The sequence below is a fragment of the Neolamprologus brichardi genome, chromosome 13 (genome assembly GCF_056152115.1).
Source record: "Neolamprologus brichardi isolate AB-2024 chromosome 13, ASM5615211v1, whole genome shotgun sequence".
NCBI classification, from domain to species: domain Eukaryota; kingdom Metazoa; phylum Chordata; class Actinopteri; order Cichliformes; family Cichlidae; genus Neolamprologus; species Neolamprologus brichardi.
Genome location: NC_142116.1, coordinates 23,392,714 through 23,411,791, shown reverse-complemented (window position 1 = coordinate 23,411,791; position 19,078 = coordinate 23,392,714). Strand labels below are relative to the sequence as shown.

General features: G+C 42.5%; 1 protein-coding gene across 5 annotated transcripts in view; it reads right to left on the bottom strand.

Annotated features, from left to right (window-relative positions):
• Nucleotides 1-7,469: 7,469 nt before the first annotated feature.
• fgfr2 (fibroblast growth factor receptor 2) overlaps nt 7,470-19,078 on the bottom strand; it is a 38,053-nt gene continuing 26,444 nt past the window's right edge. For 4 of the 5 annotated variants that reach the window (XM_006798963.3, XM_087850336.1, XM_006798964.3 and 1 more), the window contains 8 exons: nt 17,764-17,885; nt 16,827-16,937; nt 15,983-16,173; nt 15,230-15,352; nt 14,072-14,142; nt 11,496-11,633; nt 10,861-10,966; nt 7,473-9,472 (listed from right to left, as the gene is read on the bottom strand). In XM_006798963.3, coding sequence (XP_006799026.2) covers nt 9,308-9,472; nt 10,861-10,966; nt 11,496-11,633; nt 14,072-14,142; nt 15,230-15,352; nt 15,983-16,173; nt 16,827-16,937; nt 17,764-17,885 — 1,027 coding nt within the window. In that variant the 3' untranslated portion in view covers nt 7,473-9,307. Of the gene's footprint in view, nt 9,473-10,860; nt 10,967-11,495; nt 11,634-14,071; nt 14,143-15,229; nt 15,353-15,982; nt 16,174-16,826; nt 16,938-17,763; nt 17,886-19,078 lie in introns of all 5 variants that reach the window. The other variant, XM_087850337.1, reaches the window with a different exon arrangement.

Below are 19,078 nucleotides of genomic sequence, written 5' to 3'. Positions count from 1 at the left end.
TTCCTGCTTTTCCTCCCCCTCGTCTTCTTCCTCCTCATGCGTCAAAGTGTGTGTCTGGACTCTTGGGAGTCATCGCTCTGACGAACTGCCCTCCTGAACAGTTTTCAATTAAACATCGTTTATGGGCACTTTTTTTTTTATTGGCATGGGTCTGTGTTTGCTCATGACAGCAGCAGCGCTGGAGTGGTTAACAACCCTGCTTATACACTTCCATTTATCTCCATCCAGTCTGTCTCCTGTCACGGAGACCAGAGGAGGCGAAACACTCTTTACAATGTACAGCCCTTTTTTTTTTTTTTTTAGTATGTCTTCCTGTCAGTAATATAGTGCATTTTCTGTTCAGCTGACATTATACAAGGAAAGAACAGGAGTTTAACTCTAAACCTGCTCATGCATATTTCTTTGAATTTTGCTGTTTCCTCTTTTTTTTGTTTTAACTTTTCCACATTACAGTAACTCAAAAGAACAAGACACTTCTGCACTGTGACTCTAGATTGACCTCGTGTCCCTACATACCCAGAAGTCAGTGATGCAGAAAAAAAAACAGAATAAAATGATGAATATACAGTAAACAGCTCTACAGAATGAACCACAGTTTTAGGGGACAAATAATAATAAGCCATTAAAATCACAGTAACAGGCCAGTAGAGGTGGGTGGATCAGTCCAAATATTGCCAGTAGATAGATTTGTTTTTACTCTCTATCCTGTCATTTCAGTACGTAGCCGACTGAATTGTGTTGAATAAATGTATTTCATGCACCATGACAAACATTTGAACCTTTTTCTGTTGACTGTCACGTCTATTTGATTTATAGCCTATAGCATTTAAACCACAAAGGTTGACCCAGACTGCTTTAGAGACCAGCACAAGTCTCCAAAAAACTGTCACGGCGAATGAGAAGAGCCATGTGGAAGAAATGAAGGAGGGTCCAAACGCAGGCAGTCGTGAAGGTGTGAAGGTGGTTTATTGAATAAACGGCAAAGGGAAAGTGGCAAACGAAGACAAACTAAACTATACTGGAAAACAACTGAACTACAGCGCAGAAACCAGAACACGAACATGAAGGAGGGCGAGCAGAGGCAGACGATGGTAGACAGCAGGGAACACACGGATGAAACATGGTGAATACACAGACGGACCAGCGACTACAAACACAAAAGACACGACTAAAATACACTCAGAGAAACACAGGGAGATTACACACAGGTGGGGGACACAGCTGGGAGTCATTAACGAGATGAGAGGTAAAACTGAACACACTCACATGAGACGCAGACCTTCACAAGAAACCAGGAACAAGAAACCATCACACTAAGATGCAGACTCGACATTGAGAGACAGACAGAAAATGACACATGGAACTAGACCAATACAAAGCAGACACAACCAAAGAACAAATCCTAAACACAAATAAACAGAAACATGAAACTCTAATAATAAACATCATAATCATTAACACAACAAGAAAACAATCCCTGATGCAAAATTAAACCAAAACATAATAAACTCAAAATACTGGGTCCAACGGACCCAGAACCGTGACAAAAACCCAGATTCAAAATACATGAAAAGCTTTTGAAAGGTGTGTTTTGTTGTGTTAACTAATTATTGTGGAGTAAGTAAAAATAATAATAAAAATGTGTTCAGAATTTGCAGATTGATGATGATTCATCTCATAAGTTATGACACACTGATCTACCTTTATAAGCTGCCTTTATAGGGTAGCAGTATCTGTAACTGTAGTTTCTTGGTATCGACTCAACTATCAGATTTTATAGGATTGCACAGCATTATAAGCCATTTTAAATCCTCATTTGTAATATCTCCACTAGAGATGGACCGATCCGATATTACGTATCGGTATCGGTCCGATACTGACCCAAATTACTGGATCGGATATCGGCGAGAAATAAAAAATGTAATCCGATCCATTAAATATCAAAAAAGCACCTCACAAAACTTGCTACACGGCGTAACTCGGCTCATAACCGTAGCACGTAGCAGCAGTATGCATCACGTGATAGAGCGGCTGTGTGTATTTGTAGCCTTGCTAGCAAACCAGCATTTCATCTCCGAGGAAGTTTTCCCAGAGAGAAGTAAAGCAAGTGTGTAAGTTCATCTCTGAATGTTTGTAAAGCATTCCCACGTTAAGCTTAACAACAGATATATGGAGGACTGCCTCTTCTCTCTCTCTCCTGCTGCTACTTCAATCGTGAAACTGCTTAATGATCAGCTGATCGGCTTTTCTGTCGCGAGTCTGTCTCTCTTCTTTGTTTTTGTCCCACTTTGCACCAGAAAGAGGAAACCAGCGGCTGAACAACAGCAGCACTATTAAGCTTGATAAGCTGTTGTTAGAATTTATTTAATATTACTTTCTAGACCAGGATTGTTTTCTACGTAGCTGACGGCTGTAACTGTGCAGGGGCGGATCTAGCAAAGTTTAGCCAGGGGGGCCGATAGGGCATGAACAGGGAAAAGGGGGAACAAAGACATACTTTTCTTTCTTGTTCTCATTTAAAATGTCTAGCTTTTAATAAATAATTATCTGAATCTTACACCCAAAGTTTTAATCTGATGTAAAATACATAGAAGTCCATTACTGTATATAGTAACTGTTAAGTCTAATATACCCTAGTAAGCTAGTACTTTTTCCTTTGGGAAGGTACCATCTGTGCAGTCTGCAATTCTGTTGAAGAAAGATGTTGAATCTATTTAATTATTCTTGAAAAATAATTTATTTCTGTGCATTTTTCCCCCTGCATCAAATTAAATTTGATTACATCGATTAACCATCATGAGCTGGAGGGTGGGGAGTGGTTCCCTGTTTTTTTTTTTTGCTGGGAGTTTGCAACCCTATTAGTTAGGTTGCTTGATATTTCTGCTAAGTACTCTTTAAAATACCAGAATAGGGAGGATGGAGCAGGTTTATGTTTATTAGATTGATCAGTGTTGCTGAACTATGAAATATTTTGGGCGCAGTGTATTTTTTACATACAGGTATAACAGAATAGCTTTAGTGTTGTTATTTATTTAAACTTGAGTATAAACTTATACAAAATGCAGCAAGATATTAAAAAAACGTTTTATTGATTAAAAAACACACTATATCGGATTCATATCGGTATCGGCAGATATCCAAATTTATGATATCGGTATCGGTATCGGACATAAAAAAGTGGTATCGTGCCATCTCTAATCTCCACTAACAAGTTTGCAGTCTGCCCAGACCTCTGATCTTTTGGATATTTCTTTATGGGAGAAGTATAGAACAACTGTAAGTAAGAGTTACACTGTACAGACTAATACTCGGGAACTGGGTATTTTAAATTGTTGCAAATCGAAAGTGCAATTGTAGTTATAATTCCCCCCCAAAAATCAAAACATCTTTGCCTTAGTCAAAGTGCACAGAATGAAAAATCCTGCCACTGGAAAACCCACGTTTGACACCTTGGCAGGTAATCATCAGAGTACGTCAGGGTTCAAGGCTTTTGATGTCACTGCTGACTTCATGGCTGTAAGACAAGACACTGGGGGATTTGTCTGACTGATGGGGTGAGTGTGATTGGCATCACTAGGCAGGGAACATTATGACTAAGCCCATTTATAGAACACACCCAGAGCTGTAAAATATGCCATATTAGCCCAGTGTAACAAACTTCACTGTTTTGGACTCCAATATAATTTTGCAAGTGCGTGTGAAACAAAACTAGCTCTATTTTCTGTAGTGGGCAATAATTAACCCTCTTACAACACACATTGTTACTCTCCTGACTCCTGCTTAGTCAACAAACACAAGTAAATTAAACTCTTCTGCAAGATGTTAGTTTTGGAGTTCTATCCCATTATCTTCCTCTAAACAATTTAGTTTCAACTCTTCTTTTTGCTATGATTACACTCCAAGAGCCGTTACCTCAGACCTTCAGACATAGCAGAGTCAGCATATAAACTAACTGGAAGTGGAATTTGTGAATTACAGATGCTCTGACACAACTGTGCCGTTAGCGAATGTTTAGAAGATCCCACGGGGCAACAAAACACACACATCCCACATCCACACGTACATGCAGGCACATACTCGACTTGTTTATCCTTCCATGCAGAACTAGACACGGTGCCTTGCAAGCCCTTAATCAAACACAAGTAGACCCCTCCCTCTCGTGAGCACTGACCTAGCAATGAACCATTCATCTGCTACACAGCGCAAATGGTAGGTTGAGAACTTCAGCCTTGTCAGCTACCTGGTCAATGGGAAGAACTTTACTAGAATATCTGCTTCAAAGGTTGGGCATAAAATAATAAGATTAAGTTGGTGGCGGAGAGCGGATGGATGCCTTCTACTCAAAAATAGGATTTTGCCACTGATGAGGCAAAGCTGGATTTTGATGAGTGGTGAGAGTGTCTCTCAGGATTAAGTTGTGGATATGGAGGTCACCCGCCCGCTTTGTTAAACTTTAAGTCAGCCACCGCCACCCTGGTAGCTGACCCTTTCTCCTCAATCCGGGTCGTTGGGGTCTTATCTCTTGTGGATGTGGGCTCCTCTGGCTTCACACAAAGCCTTATGTTGACATTCCAGAGGACCGAGCCTTGTGCAAACACAACGGGCCTCGCCAGATGGCTAGGCCAGGGAGAGCAGAGCAAGGTGAAGGACGCAGAGAATGAAGTACAAGGTGGAAAGGCAGAATCAAACTGAAAACCACTTTTACCACCAAAATGTTAGGCAACACTAGTAAATCATCCGCCTGTCACACTGCCAGATGGCCTCAATTTCAACCTCGTAGCAAATGAAGTGTCCTGTCCTGCAAAAAAACACCCACTTTCACTTTCACATAAAGGGGTCAGCTTGTGTCCACTGGCAGCGGCCCCATCTCCCTAAAATTGGTCAAAGCTAATATTTGAGGGTCAGTGGGTTAAGCTTCAAGACATTAGGCACCCGAACTCCTTCAGGGCTTTGGCCAGGGGTGATGGCTTGTTTTTATTGATGGAGGGCAAGAAAATACCAATGCTAGTTGAGTCCTTGGTACATTTTCACTGGATGAGGGCAGTGTGGAGTTTATAAACCATAAACATCCATAGACAATGAAATATCAGTACGACTCTAAATACAGATAATCTTGTTGGTTGTCATATAATTAATCTAGAATTGCCAGACAAATGCAAAGTTCATTTCTGATTACTCAAAATGCCTCTGAATACAGCCAAATAAATTCAAAATCAATCAGGGCAAAGAAATGTTTTTAAACATACCTGATATTTGATAAGTGCAAATTAAACATGAGCTCTAAGATTCATTTGGTTCCCAGGCTCTCAAATCACTGAGTTACTGGTAACCAAAATACTTATTTCTACCTACGTCACTGACAATGCATAAGCAGACCTGATAATGTATTTCTTGATAGAACATGCCCTATAGAAAATCAGATGACGTGTATTTGTTTCACATTAATGCTGTGACATCTCAGAGGGCATTTTGTCAAGTTGGAACAATCTAATCCTCTATTTGGTCTCCATGGAGTCCCCCCCGCCTCCCTGCCTCTGCAGCACAATAGGCAGTCATTCTGATAAAAGTCTGCAAAAGCCAGTGTGGATATCCGGCTGCCTTTCTCTTCTCTCTACCCCTTTAATGAGGGTGTATGTTGCTAAGGTTTATCCTGCCACTCTTTCTTTCCAAACCCCCTCCAGTCCTCTGTAGCTGCTTTCATCCCCGTTATTCTATGGAAAAAGAGGAATGTTTTCTGACTGACTATATGACTTTTTCCTCCAAGCCCTTTTCAGGTTCCGGAGACATGAGGGGACACGTCTGTTAGAGGAAGGCTTGGAACTAAAGTTTGTATTTTTATTCACAACAAGTTGAAGCTTGGTAACAGAGGAGGTGGATTCCTGGTTTATGTAAAACAAAAAAAAAATGCTTTAGTGTGTATGATGGAGGTTTTAGTCAATCTTCTTCTTCTTCTTTTTTTTTTAATGTTCATCCATCCACAAAATGAACTGTAGCAACTAGAGTTGGGTATCTTTCACATTTGAACTGTTACCAGTACCTACAATTTAGTGCCAGCACTCACCAGTACTTTTTCGCTTCATATTCTCTAAAATAATACATTTTACACATAACACCAGCTGCCTTGGTCACTGTTTGACGGTGTGTCTAATGTTGACATCAGTCCCTGTTCGCATACTGCAATATTAAATAGTAATGTTAGAGTCTTTGCCTTTGCAGGTTTGCTAATATACTGCCTGTTTCTGTGCTGCTAGTTAAAAAACATCAACCTGTTTCTCAGACAACTTATCAAACTACCTAACGGCCAGAAGAAGATGTGGATAGGGTGGCCGCACTTAGTTTCATCTTGATGACACGTGTGCTAACGTTAGCTGTACGTCTGTATCCAACATGGTAGACTCTTTACATTGTATATTTTGTATTTGACCAGTATTTCTTCAGATTGAACGTGTTGCCATGGTCAGCTTTGCGTTGTGTAAGATAAATATGTTGAATTGTAAAAAGTTAAACCACACTTAGACTTTCAGGATGCCACCATGCCGCTATTTGAGTTTGTTTGGTTTCTTGCAAACATTTTCTTTACTTTTCAAAGCTGTAAGGTGACTGGTGTTGTGAATAAAACTGAATTGAACTAAATTCAGTTTCAGCATGCATGCTATGGGCTTCCTCTTTTTCTTCCTCTGACCCAGGTGTACTCTGTACCCAAAAACCTAGTAGGTTTAAATAGGTGTTTAGTAGAACCGACATAATTGAGTCAGTAGACTAAAAAGTAAAAGTTAGGTACACAGTCCTGCAAGTAACTTTGGTCAGTAATGTTTCATATAGCTAACAAGTTCATATTTAGCAGTTAATTTTTCACTAAATAGTTCTCTGAATCATTATCGTAAGCTACTTTATGGTTATTGTTAATAAGAAAAAGTTAACACAGCATGCTAACAATATTCTTTTTAGCTAGCACAAAAGTTGTTAGCATAGCTGACTGTTGTTGCCTCACTGGGTTTTTCTATAACCCATCGGCTGTGTGTGTGCGTGCAAGCTAACCACTATTAGCCAAATGCAACCAAATTCACATCTGCCACTAGCAATCACGCTTGCTAATAGATCAGCTTTGATTATCTTACATCAAATAAGGTCAGACAACTGAATCCGTTGAATTAAATCTATACTGATAAGAATAAAATGGAAATCAATTAGCTAATCAGAACATTAGAAGGCTAACAGACTCTTCGGCTGATCAGAGTCAGACGGATAGAGACGCAGAGGAAAGCTATCAAGAGAATGAGGAGTCCCCTATTCATTAACAAAACTGCTGGTATAACCACTGGCACAAATCCAGTATCTAATTTGATCAGGTTTACTCCGAGTTTGTGATGAGCTCAGAGGTTTTGCATCTGGACAGCTTCTATCAGAAATGAAAGAGAAAAACGTCATCTGCCTGTTCATAGAGCCCCTGTACATTTGTGCAGTTTGTGTGATTTAATGGCTGACAGAGTAACAAATTCCTCTCTTTACATAGTAAGCAAAGAATCCAAGCATACCAGTTGTAACAGCTAAATCAACTCTACCCTTATCAGATACAAAGCGAAAAGATATTTAGGTCAGAGGAGAGTGCAGCTGTACAACACAATGTGCAGTGTTAGAAAAACCAAACAAAGTGCCACTTGCTGCAAAACTAATCAACTTCACACTGAAAACATTTTAAAAAGCCAAACATTGGGACGTGATATCTTTTTTTCCATCATTTATTTCGCAAATGTGGCATGAACACTTGCAAAACAACATCTTAAAGTTGGTCCAGTAAAAAAACAAAAAACAAAAAAAAATAAAATAAAATAAAATAAAATAAACCACTTTAATGATTTAACACTTTGTCTTTCAGCTTTCAATTCTGTCACGGAAATTTAAAACCTATATCTAGTCAAACTGAGGGAGCAGACTGCTGGTATGCGTTTCCAAATTCTTATGTATTTCAATCATATATAAATATCCAGTAATCTTATTTCCTAAAGCATTGCTAAGAACGACTGGATAGAAATGCCATTAAGATCTACATAAGAAAGGGATTAGCTGACTATAAAATGTACAGTTTTTTGAAAAATTTAACTTAATATTCACATTCATATATAAAACTTACAAAACCTGGATCTTTCAAACCCACTAAAAATAGTTTTCCTGTTACTGTTGAAAGATCATTTTAAATTACCATACATTTTTAATGGATTATTTATGTATTATCAGCATCATTAATGTCATAATTTCTTCCATATTATTTTTTATATTTTTTGATTCATTAAAAAAAAAAAAAAAAGGAAAAAAAAAGAGAACATAAGTCAATAAATTAACATGCTACCTCGGTCCCTGAAAGCCAATACTCGACTGTGTTACTGGGTGAGTGTGAGACAGGTGTTTGTGTGTATTAAAGTGTGTATCCGTGTGTGTGTGTGTGGCGAGAAACATAGAACACATAACCTGTTAGCACACCTGCTTTCAACTCATATAGGGGGTGGTTGGGGTGAGGGTGGGGGTTATATCCAAGTCCATACAAAAAATAATTCATTGTAAATATATAATATATTTTTATACATATTTGAATATATTTACAAATATACCCAGCACTATACATTATACTGTGTATTTTTTTCCTCCGGGATAGTTGGGAAGGTTTATCAATAAAACTGAAAAAGAAATGCATTAATATTACAAAATAAACAGAAGTTTTGCTTTTTTTTAATATTTGCTCTCCACCTATTCTTCTGTTTTGTTAGTCGCAGCTCTGTCTCTTAGTCCATTTCCTATTTGCCGTCCTCTTCTGGTCCCTTGTTTTTTCCACAAGTTCACATGAACCCATACATTCTTCCAGGAGTACACAACAGTCTTGGAATGCCAGCCACTGGAATTGGACCACCAAACATTGTTGATTGCAAAAAAGGAGAAAAAAAAACACTCTGGGTATAAACATGAGAACCAAAATGAAAAATCTCTGTTTATATCAAGAGAGGAAGAGGAGAAGAGTCCCTTGGGAACATCACTTCATTCAGTCAGTACAAAAAGGCTTCTTTAAGGTCCCTATCCTCTCCTTTAAGACCTCATGTGAGCATGTCCTATATTTATATATAAAGTGTGAGCGTATGGCAGTATGAGAGTGTGACAGCAGCGCTGCCACCACCCAGTCCTGTCTGGGCCCATTAGTCCACCGGGAGCCACAGGAGGTGATGGGGAGGGCGGGTGGAGGAAATTTGGAGCGTGTTTTAAGACTCCGACAGGTAGGATTAGGGTAGGTCAAACTAGGTGGACGAGGGTGGATGAGGGCTCATGTTTTGACATTCCCGTTGATGTGCTGGTACTTGGGGAGGCAGGGCTCGTCCGGTAATGGGTCGTGGGAAAACACGGAGTCGTCGCCGGAGGAGCAGGAGCTCCGAGTGTCGGGGAAGCTGGGGGAATACTGCTCTGTTGGGGCGCACAGGTCCAGATACTCCTGCAGACACAGAGAGAGGAAAGGGAGGGTTGGGTGAGATCGCTTACACGCAGACAAAAGGGAAGGGACGCTTCGAAGACGTAAGAGGAAGAAGATCTAGAACAAACACAAGAATGCAAATTTCATGCTGAAATCCAGTCGACGGGATTAGGGACTTTCCAGAGCATTGGGAGAGCAGTGGAGTAGAAGAGTATCACCTTTATTGTGATATTTATCCAAACCCTGGGAGGACTTATGAAATGAAACAGAAAAAAATGCAATCTTAAACTGGATACTGTATGAAAATATTTGCAGGAATAATAGGTAATAAAGTGAATGTTGGACTGCTGGCTGAGCTTGAAGTTAGCAGGGCCGACCTGGACGCATTTTCCGTCCACCACAGAGTGGTTTGAGATGGATAGGATTTGGGGACAAGAGGATACATTTAGAGAAGGAAACTTGGGTACGGATGTGGCATAAACCTCAATCTCACTTCACTCCAAGCAGATCTGATATCTGACACTGAAGCGCCAGACATAAGTACTACAAGATTGTTGGAGAAAAATAAAAAAACTGGCAGAGCACAGCTAAATGAAAACGAAATAAGATGGAAAGCTGTTATTAATTTTTGACTTTAGCCAGCATTGGGAAGTTGTTTTGGTCTTTTCTGTCGGCCGAGGCAGCCTTCTTCCCCCCCTTTTTTTTCCTCCCAGTCTTTCATGGTTGTTATTGGGACAAGTTGTGAGGAGGAAGAGTTCTTGGGGTTTTGTAGAAAATGAGCACTGGCTTCCATTTTCGAAGCTCAACACGAAAAGGCTCATATTACTAAAGATCTCCACATCTGCCAGCGGTTTGGGGTAAAAGGGAAAGGATGGAGAGGGGGAAAAAAAGCAAGAAAAAGACGCTTTATTACATTTCAAAAGTTCAAACTCAAAGTGGGGCTTTGCTGGCATAAATTCCTGAAGCTCGAGCTCCAGAGAAGACGAGTCCTGACAGCTTTCCATCGACGGCCTCTTTTCAGGTCGGCACTCGGATATCACACGAGACAGGAAGGGGAATGGAAAAAATTGTGGGTCGTCATAAGGAGCAAAGTATGGATTTGATGATTGGGCAACTTTACTTGGCCGTAGCAACTATGTTAGGCCCGGATCAAATCATCTGGCCCCGTTTTTTCGGTCACTATTTAGGCCTTATTTCAATAATGTCGCGGCTAATGCACAAAAATCCTTATGCAACATTTTTCTGACACATGCATGCATTGGCAAGAGCGTAATTTGGTTTGGATGGAGAAGCTTGTGTATCATATTAATATGTTATTGCTATGGAATGCTCAACGCCCATTTGCCAGCAAGGTTTATGTAGTGTGAATTCTGACCACCCAGAAATCAAGATGACAGGGCTGCGCTCACCTCATTGGTGCTCAGGGTTAGGATGCGATCCAGATCCTCTACTAGCTGCTTGAAGGTGGGTCTCTGGGATGAGATGGCATGCCAGCAATCTTTCATCATCATGTACCTGAGAAAGAGATAATTATGGTCAATTTATTAAAAGAAAAACTCTGGGGATGAAGGGAAGGACAGCAAATTGTTTAGGGAAGTATACAGTAAGCTGCTCGCTCAGATTTCTCCATTATCAAAGAAAAAAAAAAAACTGCAGACATTATTTATTTTTTTCCCCACATTGTGAAGCCCTGCTGTTGATTAGAAACATGTCTCTCAGTGTTTTGGATTTATTTTAATACTATAATGTGTACTCTCTGTTTATCCGCCTCTGCTATTCCACCATCAGCCCTCTCGCTGTGGCACCGCCGCAGAAACTGTGCCATTGTCTGCTGACTGCAGAGGTCTCATTGTGAATGAGGACACTGATAGCAGACAGGCACAGCTGTGCAGAAGCCCGACTGAGTGGACACAGAGCCCCGTAGTCATGGATCTGATGGGAGACTGGGCTGGCATTCAGTCTCGATGCACGACGTGATGTGTATTTTGGTAGCAGCTCAGTTAGAGAATATGTGCTTTTCGCAGGAAAAAAAAGCTAAACTTACAGCTCGTTGGTGCAGTTTCCGGGCTTGTCCATGCGATGGCCCTCTTTAAGCAACTTGAAGAGCTCCTCAACGGGGATGCCAGGGTAGGGTGAGCCCCCTAGGGTGAAGATCTCCCACATCAGCACCCCAAATGACCAGCTGGCAACACAAGAATGAACATATATACACATTAACATATTAACCAGGGTGTTTAAGAATGACTAGAGCAGGAAATATATATCTGTGTAAATAGTGTTCCAGAATATGCAAGCCAGTACAAATGTCCTTAAGCTTCTAATCATTTACATACATAACATTTACTTGGCTATGGGTTAGAAAATTACAACAGTGTGACAGCCGTGGTGTCAATGCCCTCTTTCTGTTGTCCAATGACTCGTGGTTCAAACGCACTGCCAGTGCTACTCTGGCCCCGATCTCAATGATGGCTTTTGTTCCCGGCTGGCCAGTTGCACAGACTCGCATTGTCTGATCGCACCACACCAAAACAAACACTGGACCACCCACTATTGACAAAAGAGCCAGAAAAGACAAAAGAACTCCAGAGATGGCTGGTGACTATTAATTTTTAACCACTTCCTCATTGCAGCATCCGGTTGTTAAACATCATCGGCTTTCATGCTGCTGATGTCATCATCGTGTACCGAGCGTTTCAAATGAATCATTCGAGCAATGACAGCACGCTTGATTAATGTTCACCCAATGGCTGCAGCTATTGTAACGTGCAGACACATTCGACAAAACGCAGTGTGTGCACATGCATTCAGGCAACCACAATCTGTGTTAGTGGTCTAACTAGGCAAGTATGCACAGAGAGGCAGGTTGGGCATTTATCAGGATCTTCCATCTGTTTACACAACCAGCCAGCCAGGTTTCTTCTCTGCTCTATCACTGCACTTGTTGACACACTCATTTCTCCTTTCTGAGATTGTAACCATCGCTCAGCGCTTGTTGGGGAGAGCAAGTTTGTGTCTACTTGCAGTCAGCCATGACGTACCAAACAAAGCAACACGCTTGGGGTCAATTTACCTGACCTGGAATGCGGCCAGGTGGATCTGTATGTACTCCAGCCAACTAGATGCAGAATCTATACTTAAAAAACAACCAGTCAATAAGCATTCAGTTGGGTTTTTTTGTTCTCTATTGTTGAAATTTCTGATGACAGAATGCAGCACAAAAACCAGAGAATAAATTAATATGCGATTCGTATGCAAATATGAATACTCGAGCCCCTGAAAGCTGGACTGTAAAGTCCCCATTTGTCAAAACAACAGCACACGAGTTCAATTGGAATTCATGTATTCATTTAATCTGATGTCACGTATGGATCGCTTGTCATTCTGGTGACCGGCGTAAGCGCCGCTCCAACTGCACCTCTGAGAAAAAGCCAATTACTAAAAGTGAGTGATGAATTGTAATTAGCGGTGAGCTAATAAGCAGAACTACAGTGGCCACTTCATGACTGCACCCCACCCCCCTTTCAGCTCCTCCCCCTTGTACTTCCTAGGGTTATTGATTGCTGCTGTGGAACACGAAGGGCATCATGTGTACTTACACATCCTTATGTGCACAAACAATACACAGAGGCACGGACAGGAAAGAAATTCTCTATCAAAGGGCTTAGGCGGATAAGTGCTATATTTAGTGTGCTACTGCTGTATGACTGAAACACACACACACACACACACAAAGCCTCCCTTCCCAGGGGTCAGCATGCAAGGCATTTATCTAATTGCCACATACACTTTCTGCCGCCAGTGTCTGGAGTAGAAGCTTCAAACAATGCTGTCAGAACACATAAGACTCAAACACCAAAAAGAGAGGGACGCTCTCCCTTTGTTCTGTTTTTAGAATGAGTACTCTTGATCTTAAAAAGAGAGAGAGACAGAGACGGGTCAGCAATTCACATACCAGATGAATGAAAATAAGAACAGTAGGGGAAAAGGGGGGGGGGGGGGGGGGGGGTTATTTTGATCGTGGAACTGCTCCAAAATGATGATCCACATGTTCAAAGTGTTGCTGAATAAGGAAAGGAGAGTGAAGAGGGGATGGGAGGGGGTTAAAAGAGGCTGGATGCAGGGAGGATGAGGCCTGCACGGGGAGGCTGCACCATTGTTGCGTTTAGAGGTGCATGGGGGGCCCAAACAAGACGGGAAACTTCCGAGCAGGGCCGGAGGAGCAGGGGTGAATCAGAGGGGGAAGAGAGGAGGTGCTGGTGGGCTCCGGGTTCCTTCTAGGCCCTTTGAAGCCGGCCAGATTAGTAACACGGCATTGGCTCCAAGTCTAGCGTGAAATCCTCACTTTTGCCACAGACTGCCACTACTGGCCCCCTACAGCCAGTCATCCCCCTCAACCTAACACTCACCAACGCTGCACCCAAAAAAAAAAAAAAAAAAGCCATCTCCTACCCTCTGTTCCTGTACCCCATGAAAAACAATCACTCTGACTGCAGGCTATAGAAAATAGCTGTGACAGCATCTTTTACTTTATGATAAAGCTTAATGTACCACTGATGTGAGTAGATGGATTTTGGATTATTTACAGTGGTGGGACACAGAAACACTTTGTTATATACTTACACATCACTCTGGTGTGTGTAGACCCGGTCGAAGAGTGCCTCTGGAGCCATCCACTTCACCGGGAGACGACCCTGAGGACGGACACACATACACACACACACTCAGGTGAGAGGTCAAATAAAACGTACCCCTTAAAAGACTGCCGAGCTCTAAATTTCTTGCTTCATCAGCAAGAAATTCAAATCCCTCATGACCAGGAGATCTCATTACTCCTGGAAAAGCTGATATGTGGAAGTAGTCAAGGGAATAAGGCACTAGAGGAGCGACTGTCTAGGGGGGGGAATGGATTTCCCTGAGGAACGTTTACATTGTTAGGGCAATAGAGCTGATAAACAGGGTCACGGATAAAGAAGAGTTTATCTCTGTAGCATTGAAACACTTGCCGGGAAGCTAAGCGTAGCTGACAAGGCGACCTTGGTGAGTATATATTATCATTCAGACACTAAATAGGTATTCTTTAGATACAGATGCTGTGGTGGGCAGCACGTTAAATACACAAAATCTGAATTTACTGTAGGTTTTCATTCATTCCATAAAAAATTATCAAGCAATTCAATAAAAGGCTGATGTAAGGTGTCCCATTCCTGTCAGACCAATGAAGATTAACAGAAATATTAAAAGAATGCAGCACCACAATGATGCCTCTGTCTTTATTGGTCCCGTTTCAATCATTGTCGCATTTGCTTGCCCTAATCTTCGTCACCGTCAACATCATCGAATATTGTTGTTGTTGTCAGCTAGTTCTCAGCGTGATTGTGCATGCGATGAAAAGGCAATCATGCATATGAAATGAGGATGCGCAGGCAACAACGTTCTGCGGTGGGAAAGAAAGACACCACTGGGCCGCTATGGAGATGTCAATTACGGCTAAGCTGCTGCTCCCTCCCCTCTCGCTCGGTCTCTTTTCTGGGCTAATTGTATAAGTGTCGATGAAACCAAAAGAACAAGAGACTGAGGGGTAAACAGGCAGAGTCTCCAGAAGCACTAGATTCACAGGCCGCCTGGGAACCTGCAGCTTTTGCCAAGACACCAGCGGAGGAAACGGAGTGAAACAGAAAGATGAGGGAAGGGAAGGAACTGGAGCAAAAAGAGAGGAGGGTGAACTCATCCCCCGCTGAAGCTTTCCAAAAAGCATCCGCTGACACGCAGAGTACTTACATTGGTCGTCTTTTTATAGTAGTCGATGTTGTGGACATCCCTGGCCAGGCCGAAGTCGGCGATCTTCATGATGTTGCTCTCTGTGACCAGGACGTTCCTCGCTGCCAGGTCTCTGTGTATACACTGAGATGTGGATTGAGAAAAGAGGGGGGAAGGAGAAGACAAGAATGAGACAATTACCTCATTCTGTAAATAAAAAAACTTGGAATTTGGGATGGTGTTAAAGTGTCTGTGGTGCATGAAATCATCCAGAAATCTCCTGCACAAAGGGAGTGCTGGACTGAATAACACGACGCCACATCGACTACACAGTCTTCAACAAGCCTGGATCAGTAAAGATTCCTCGCATACCTTCACACATGTATGGTTGTACATATGCACTTTAGCATGTGCGTGCGTGTGAGGCAGCGTGCTCTGTCACATTCCAACAGTTAGAGGGAGCGTAATGCTGCTTTCGGCCAACATGGCTGCACCCCTATTGTGAAAACTTAACAATTCTTCTACACAGAGGGGCTTTTGTGGTGGAATGAGAGACAATGTAGGGATTTGGGCAGAGAGGCGGGGTAAGAGTTGTGTTTTTAGGAGACAGTATTCCCACAGTGAAGCGCATACAAGCTTCTACGTAAAACCTTTGTGGATACAGCACATCAAACCCTCCCTGTGCTGGCACCGAGATCTGTTTTGGCAACCAGCAAGCGTGCGATCGATATGAGAACAGGGCATTGTCTGTGTCTGTGCGTGTCCTCTCCTTACCTTCTGCGATGCTAGGTACTCCATGCCCCGCGCCACCTGATAAGTGCAGGAGACCAGATCTTTGAACGTGAGCTGTTCGTCTGAGACACGGGCGATGTCGTAGGAGTATTCCATGCCGGGTGGCCGGCGGGCTCGGAGGTACTCCCTGAGGTTACCTTTGGAGGCGTACTCGACTATGACATAGAGGGGGCCTGCACAAGAGACGGAGCCAAACAAGTGTTTGAACTTGAATTATTCCCTTTGACACAAAGTGACAAAATTCAGAGTGAATTTTAATGAAAAACAGAACATTCAGATCATAAAACCACCGCTTGCTTCATGGAAATTTCTGCTCAAAAACAGTTGAGAAGGGCTGTGTGAGAAACGCCATTAAAGCAGCCAGTCTGTCCAGAGCTGCATTTCAACAGTTATGTGCATTTCCAAAACTCAGAATAGCCAATTCTTTTTCTTCTTTTCTTTTTCACAGTAATTGCTCCAAACACAAATCTGTATATGAATAGACGATTCCTGTTGCTTTGCGTGCAGCTAAACAGCCCGTGTGCACAGAAAGGGACTACGCTCACTGAAGAGCAAACCACTGACTATCATGTGATGACAATGTAGCTTTTTATCATCTGTTTTAGTGACAGCTATACTGGAAACCTCAAAGAATTTAACATTGTCCCCCTGAGACTAACTAAGCAGAGTAAGGCAGTAGGTTTTTAGTATTGTTTTCATGGGGACTCAACAAGTGTGCTTAAGGACACTAAAGGGTCCTGTGGCAAACCTTTATGGCATTGTACAGAAAATCAGCAAACTCATCTGCATGTGCATGCACACTGATTCTCCCAATCAATGCACTCACCATCTTGTGTACAGGCCCCCAAAAGGTTAATGATGTTCTTATGTTTGCCGATCATCTTCATCATCTCCATCTCTGACACCAGGTCAGACAGGTCTTTCTCGGTGGCGTCATCTAACGGCAGAAGAAGTCACATGTTAAAAGGTTGCCACGAGAAGGTCTGAAAAACACACACCCCATATTCCAAACGCCCCTTTAACCCTTTGGCTCAGGACTAAGGAGCTGTCCCTTTAGACAGCACCCTGTTTTTTAGGTGCGTCTGATTAAGTGCGGATGACAGACAATGTCGGCTCGAGTTACAGCAGCGAGGGAAGCTCCCCACAATGACTACAGAGGCATCCTTTCAGCACCAGGGCAAGGGAGGAGAAGGAATTAAAGACGTTCAATCTGGATTCATTATCTGCTGCACAGGCTCCTTTTGTCGTGGAATTGATTGAGCAAGTAGAGATATCCCAATAGCCAGACTGGCATTGCCTGCATTCCACTGCACCATTACCGTATCTGGAGTCGTTTTAAAAAAAGCAGACGTATACTGTCGAGGTCGGCCCAATAGCCTGCTGCCATGTCTGATCTCACCGTACCCCGCAACCTCAAACCAACCCAGTTCCCCCCTCCTCCTGCTTTCATTAATCTCAGCAGTGGTGCTAGTGTGACTTACTTCTTTGTGTGGGTGCTGACTGAGCTCCAGCCAGCTGCTGCTCTGGGGTCAGGTATGTAACCGCACCCTAACCCTTACCTTCCCAACCTGCATCCCTCTAGCTGTCACTCAGCAACCACCAATAACGAATAATAACGACAGCCCCAGGCTCCACCACGCACCTTTAGTGAACCCTCACTGGAGCATAAATCACCTATAAAATGTTCTCACCTTGCTCGGAAGACAAGACGTGTACATCTTATCCCCGCGGTCTGACACACAACGCTACCGAGACTCACTTACCTTTCAGCATCTTGACTGCAACAGTTACAGCCTCCTTGGGTTTGTCCTTATCGATGCCCAGGGCCTCTGCCATTACGACTTGGCCAAAACAGCCCTCGCCAAGGGGTTTGCCCAGGGTCAACCTGCAGCCACAGAAGGAGAAGCAAGAAGGAAAAATAGACAGGAAGCTGATTAGCTGCAGAAAGGGAGACAAATGCATGAGGCTGATTTGTGTGCACTGACTCACCCACAGTGCTGCAGTAAACAGGTTAGAGTGTGGGAGAGAGACTTAATGAAGCCTGGCACAGAACCAGCTTGTCAACCTCACCCTATCGGTTTTGGGGTTTTTTTCTCTAGACTGCTACGTTTAAATCAGATTGTGTCTGTGTGAGTGTTTTACTGGCACAGCGACCGCAGCCTCTGCCAGGTCAGTAGGTAGGAAGGCAGACGTGGCTACGATAATCGTCTGATAAAGTCAGGGAGAGCACTAATTTCTAAACTGTTTACCCTCTCTTGGCATATTTCAATATACACTCTTCTCAAGTCATTACACAGAGCCTACTTTAGCCTTAAAACATTGGCCTGAGAAGGATGGAATTCTTCCTTTAGTTTGCCTTACAGGTGCATGTTTCAAAATCTGGTGTTAAATTTAATGTCCAAACTCTATTGCACTGATTTATCAATCAGGGGGAGAAATTCTTACACAGGCTCTTTCATAGCTTTGCATCAGAGCTGCAGCACCAATCAGACCACTGAGCTGGTAGTGTAGCCTCCTGTCTGTTATTTGATTGACAGTAGAGGCCCTTACCTTAAGGCTCAGTGTACAGGCTATGTAAATATTCAAACTGGGACATGAAAAAAGCCTGTGGCCCTTATGTAGTAACACAATCCTCTGTCTGTCCACACTCAATGACAACCAGTCTGTCTTTCCAGCCACACAAATTCAATGTTATTTTTCCTGCACACAAACTGCAAACGTTAGCATTCCTAAGCCTTCTGCAAGCCCAACGTGATCCCTCGGGCGGTAGGATGACAAGCAAGGAATAAAGACTCAAACAGAGGCATGCATTTATTCAACCCAGACAAAACAACTCCTATGGTTGCTTCATCTATTAAAAAAAGCAAACCTTCTCAGCAGAATGCCATTCAGCAGCACACACTCACAGAGTCTAATATGACATCAGAAATGTTTTTTCCCCCACTGATGACTGGTGCTAAAATCTTTATTTATGATCCAAGTTTAACAACTCATTTTAACAAAAGACAGGCCTCCTTTCAGGCTAACAGCTTTGGATTTTCATTTTTCATTTCAAAACGCAAGGCCTCGAGACAGCTT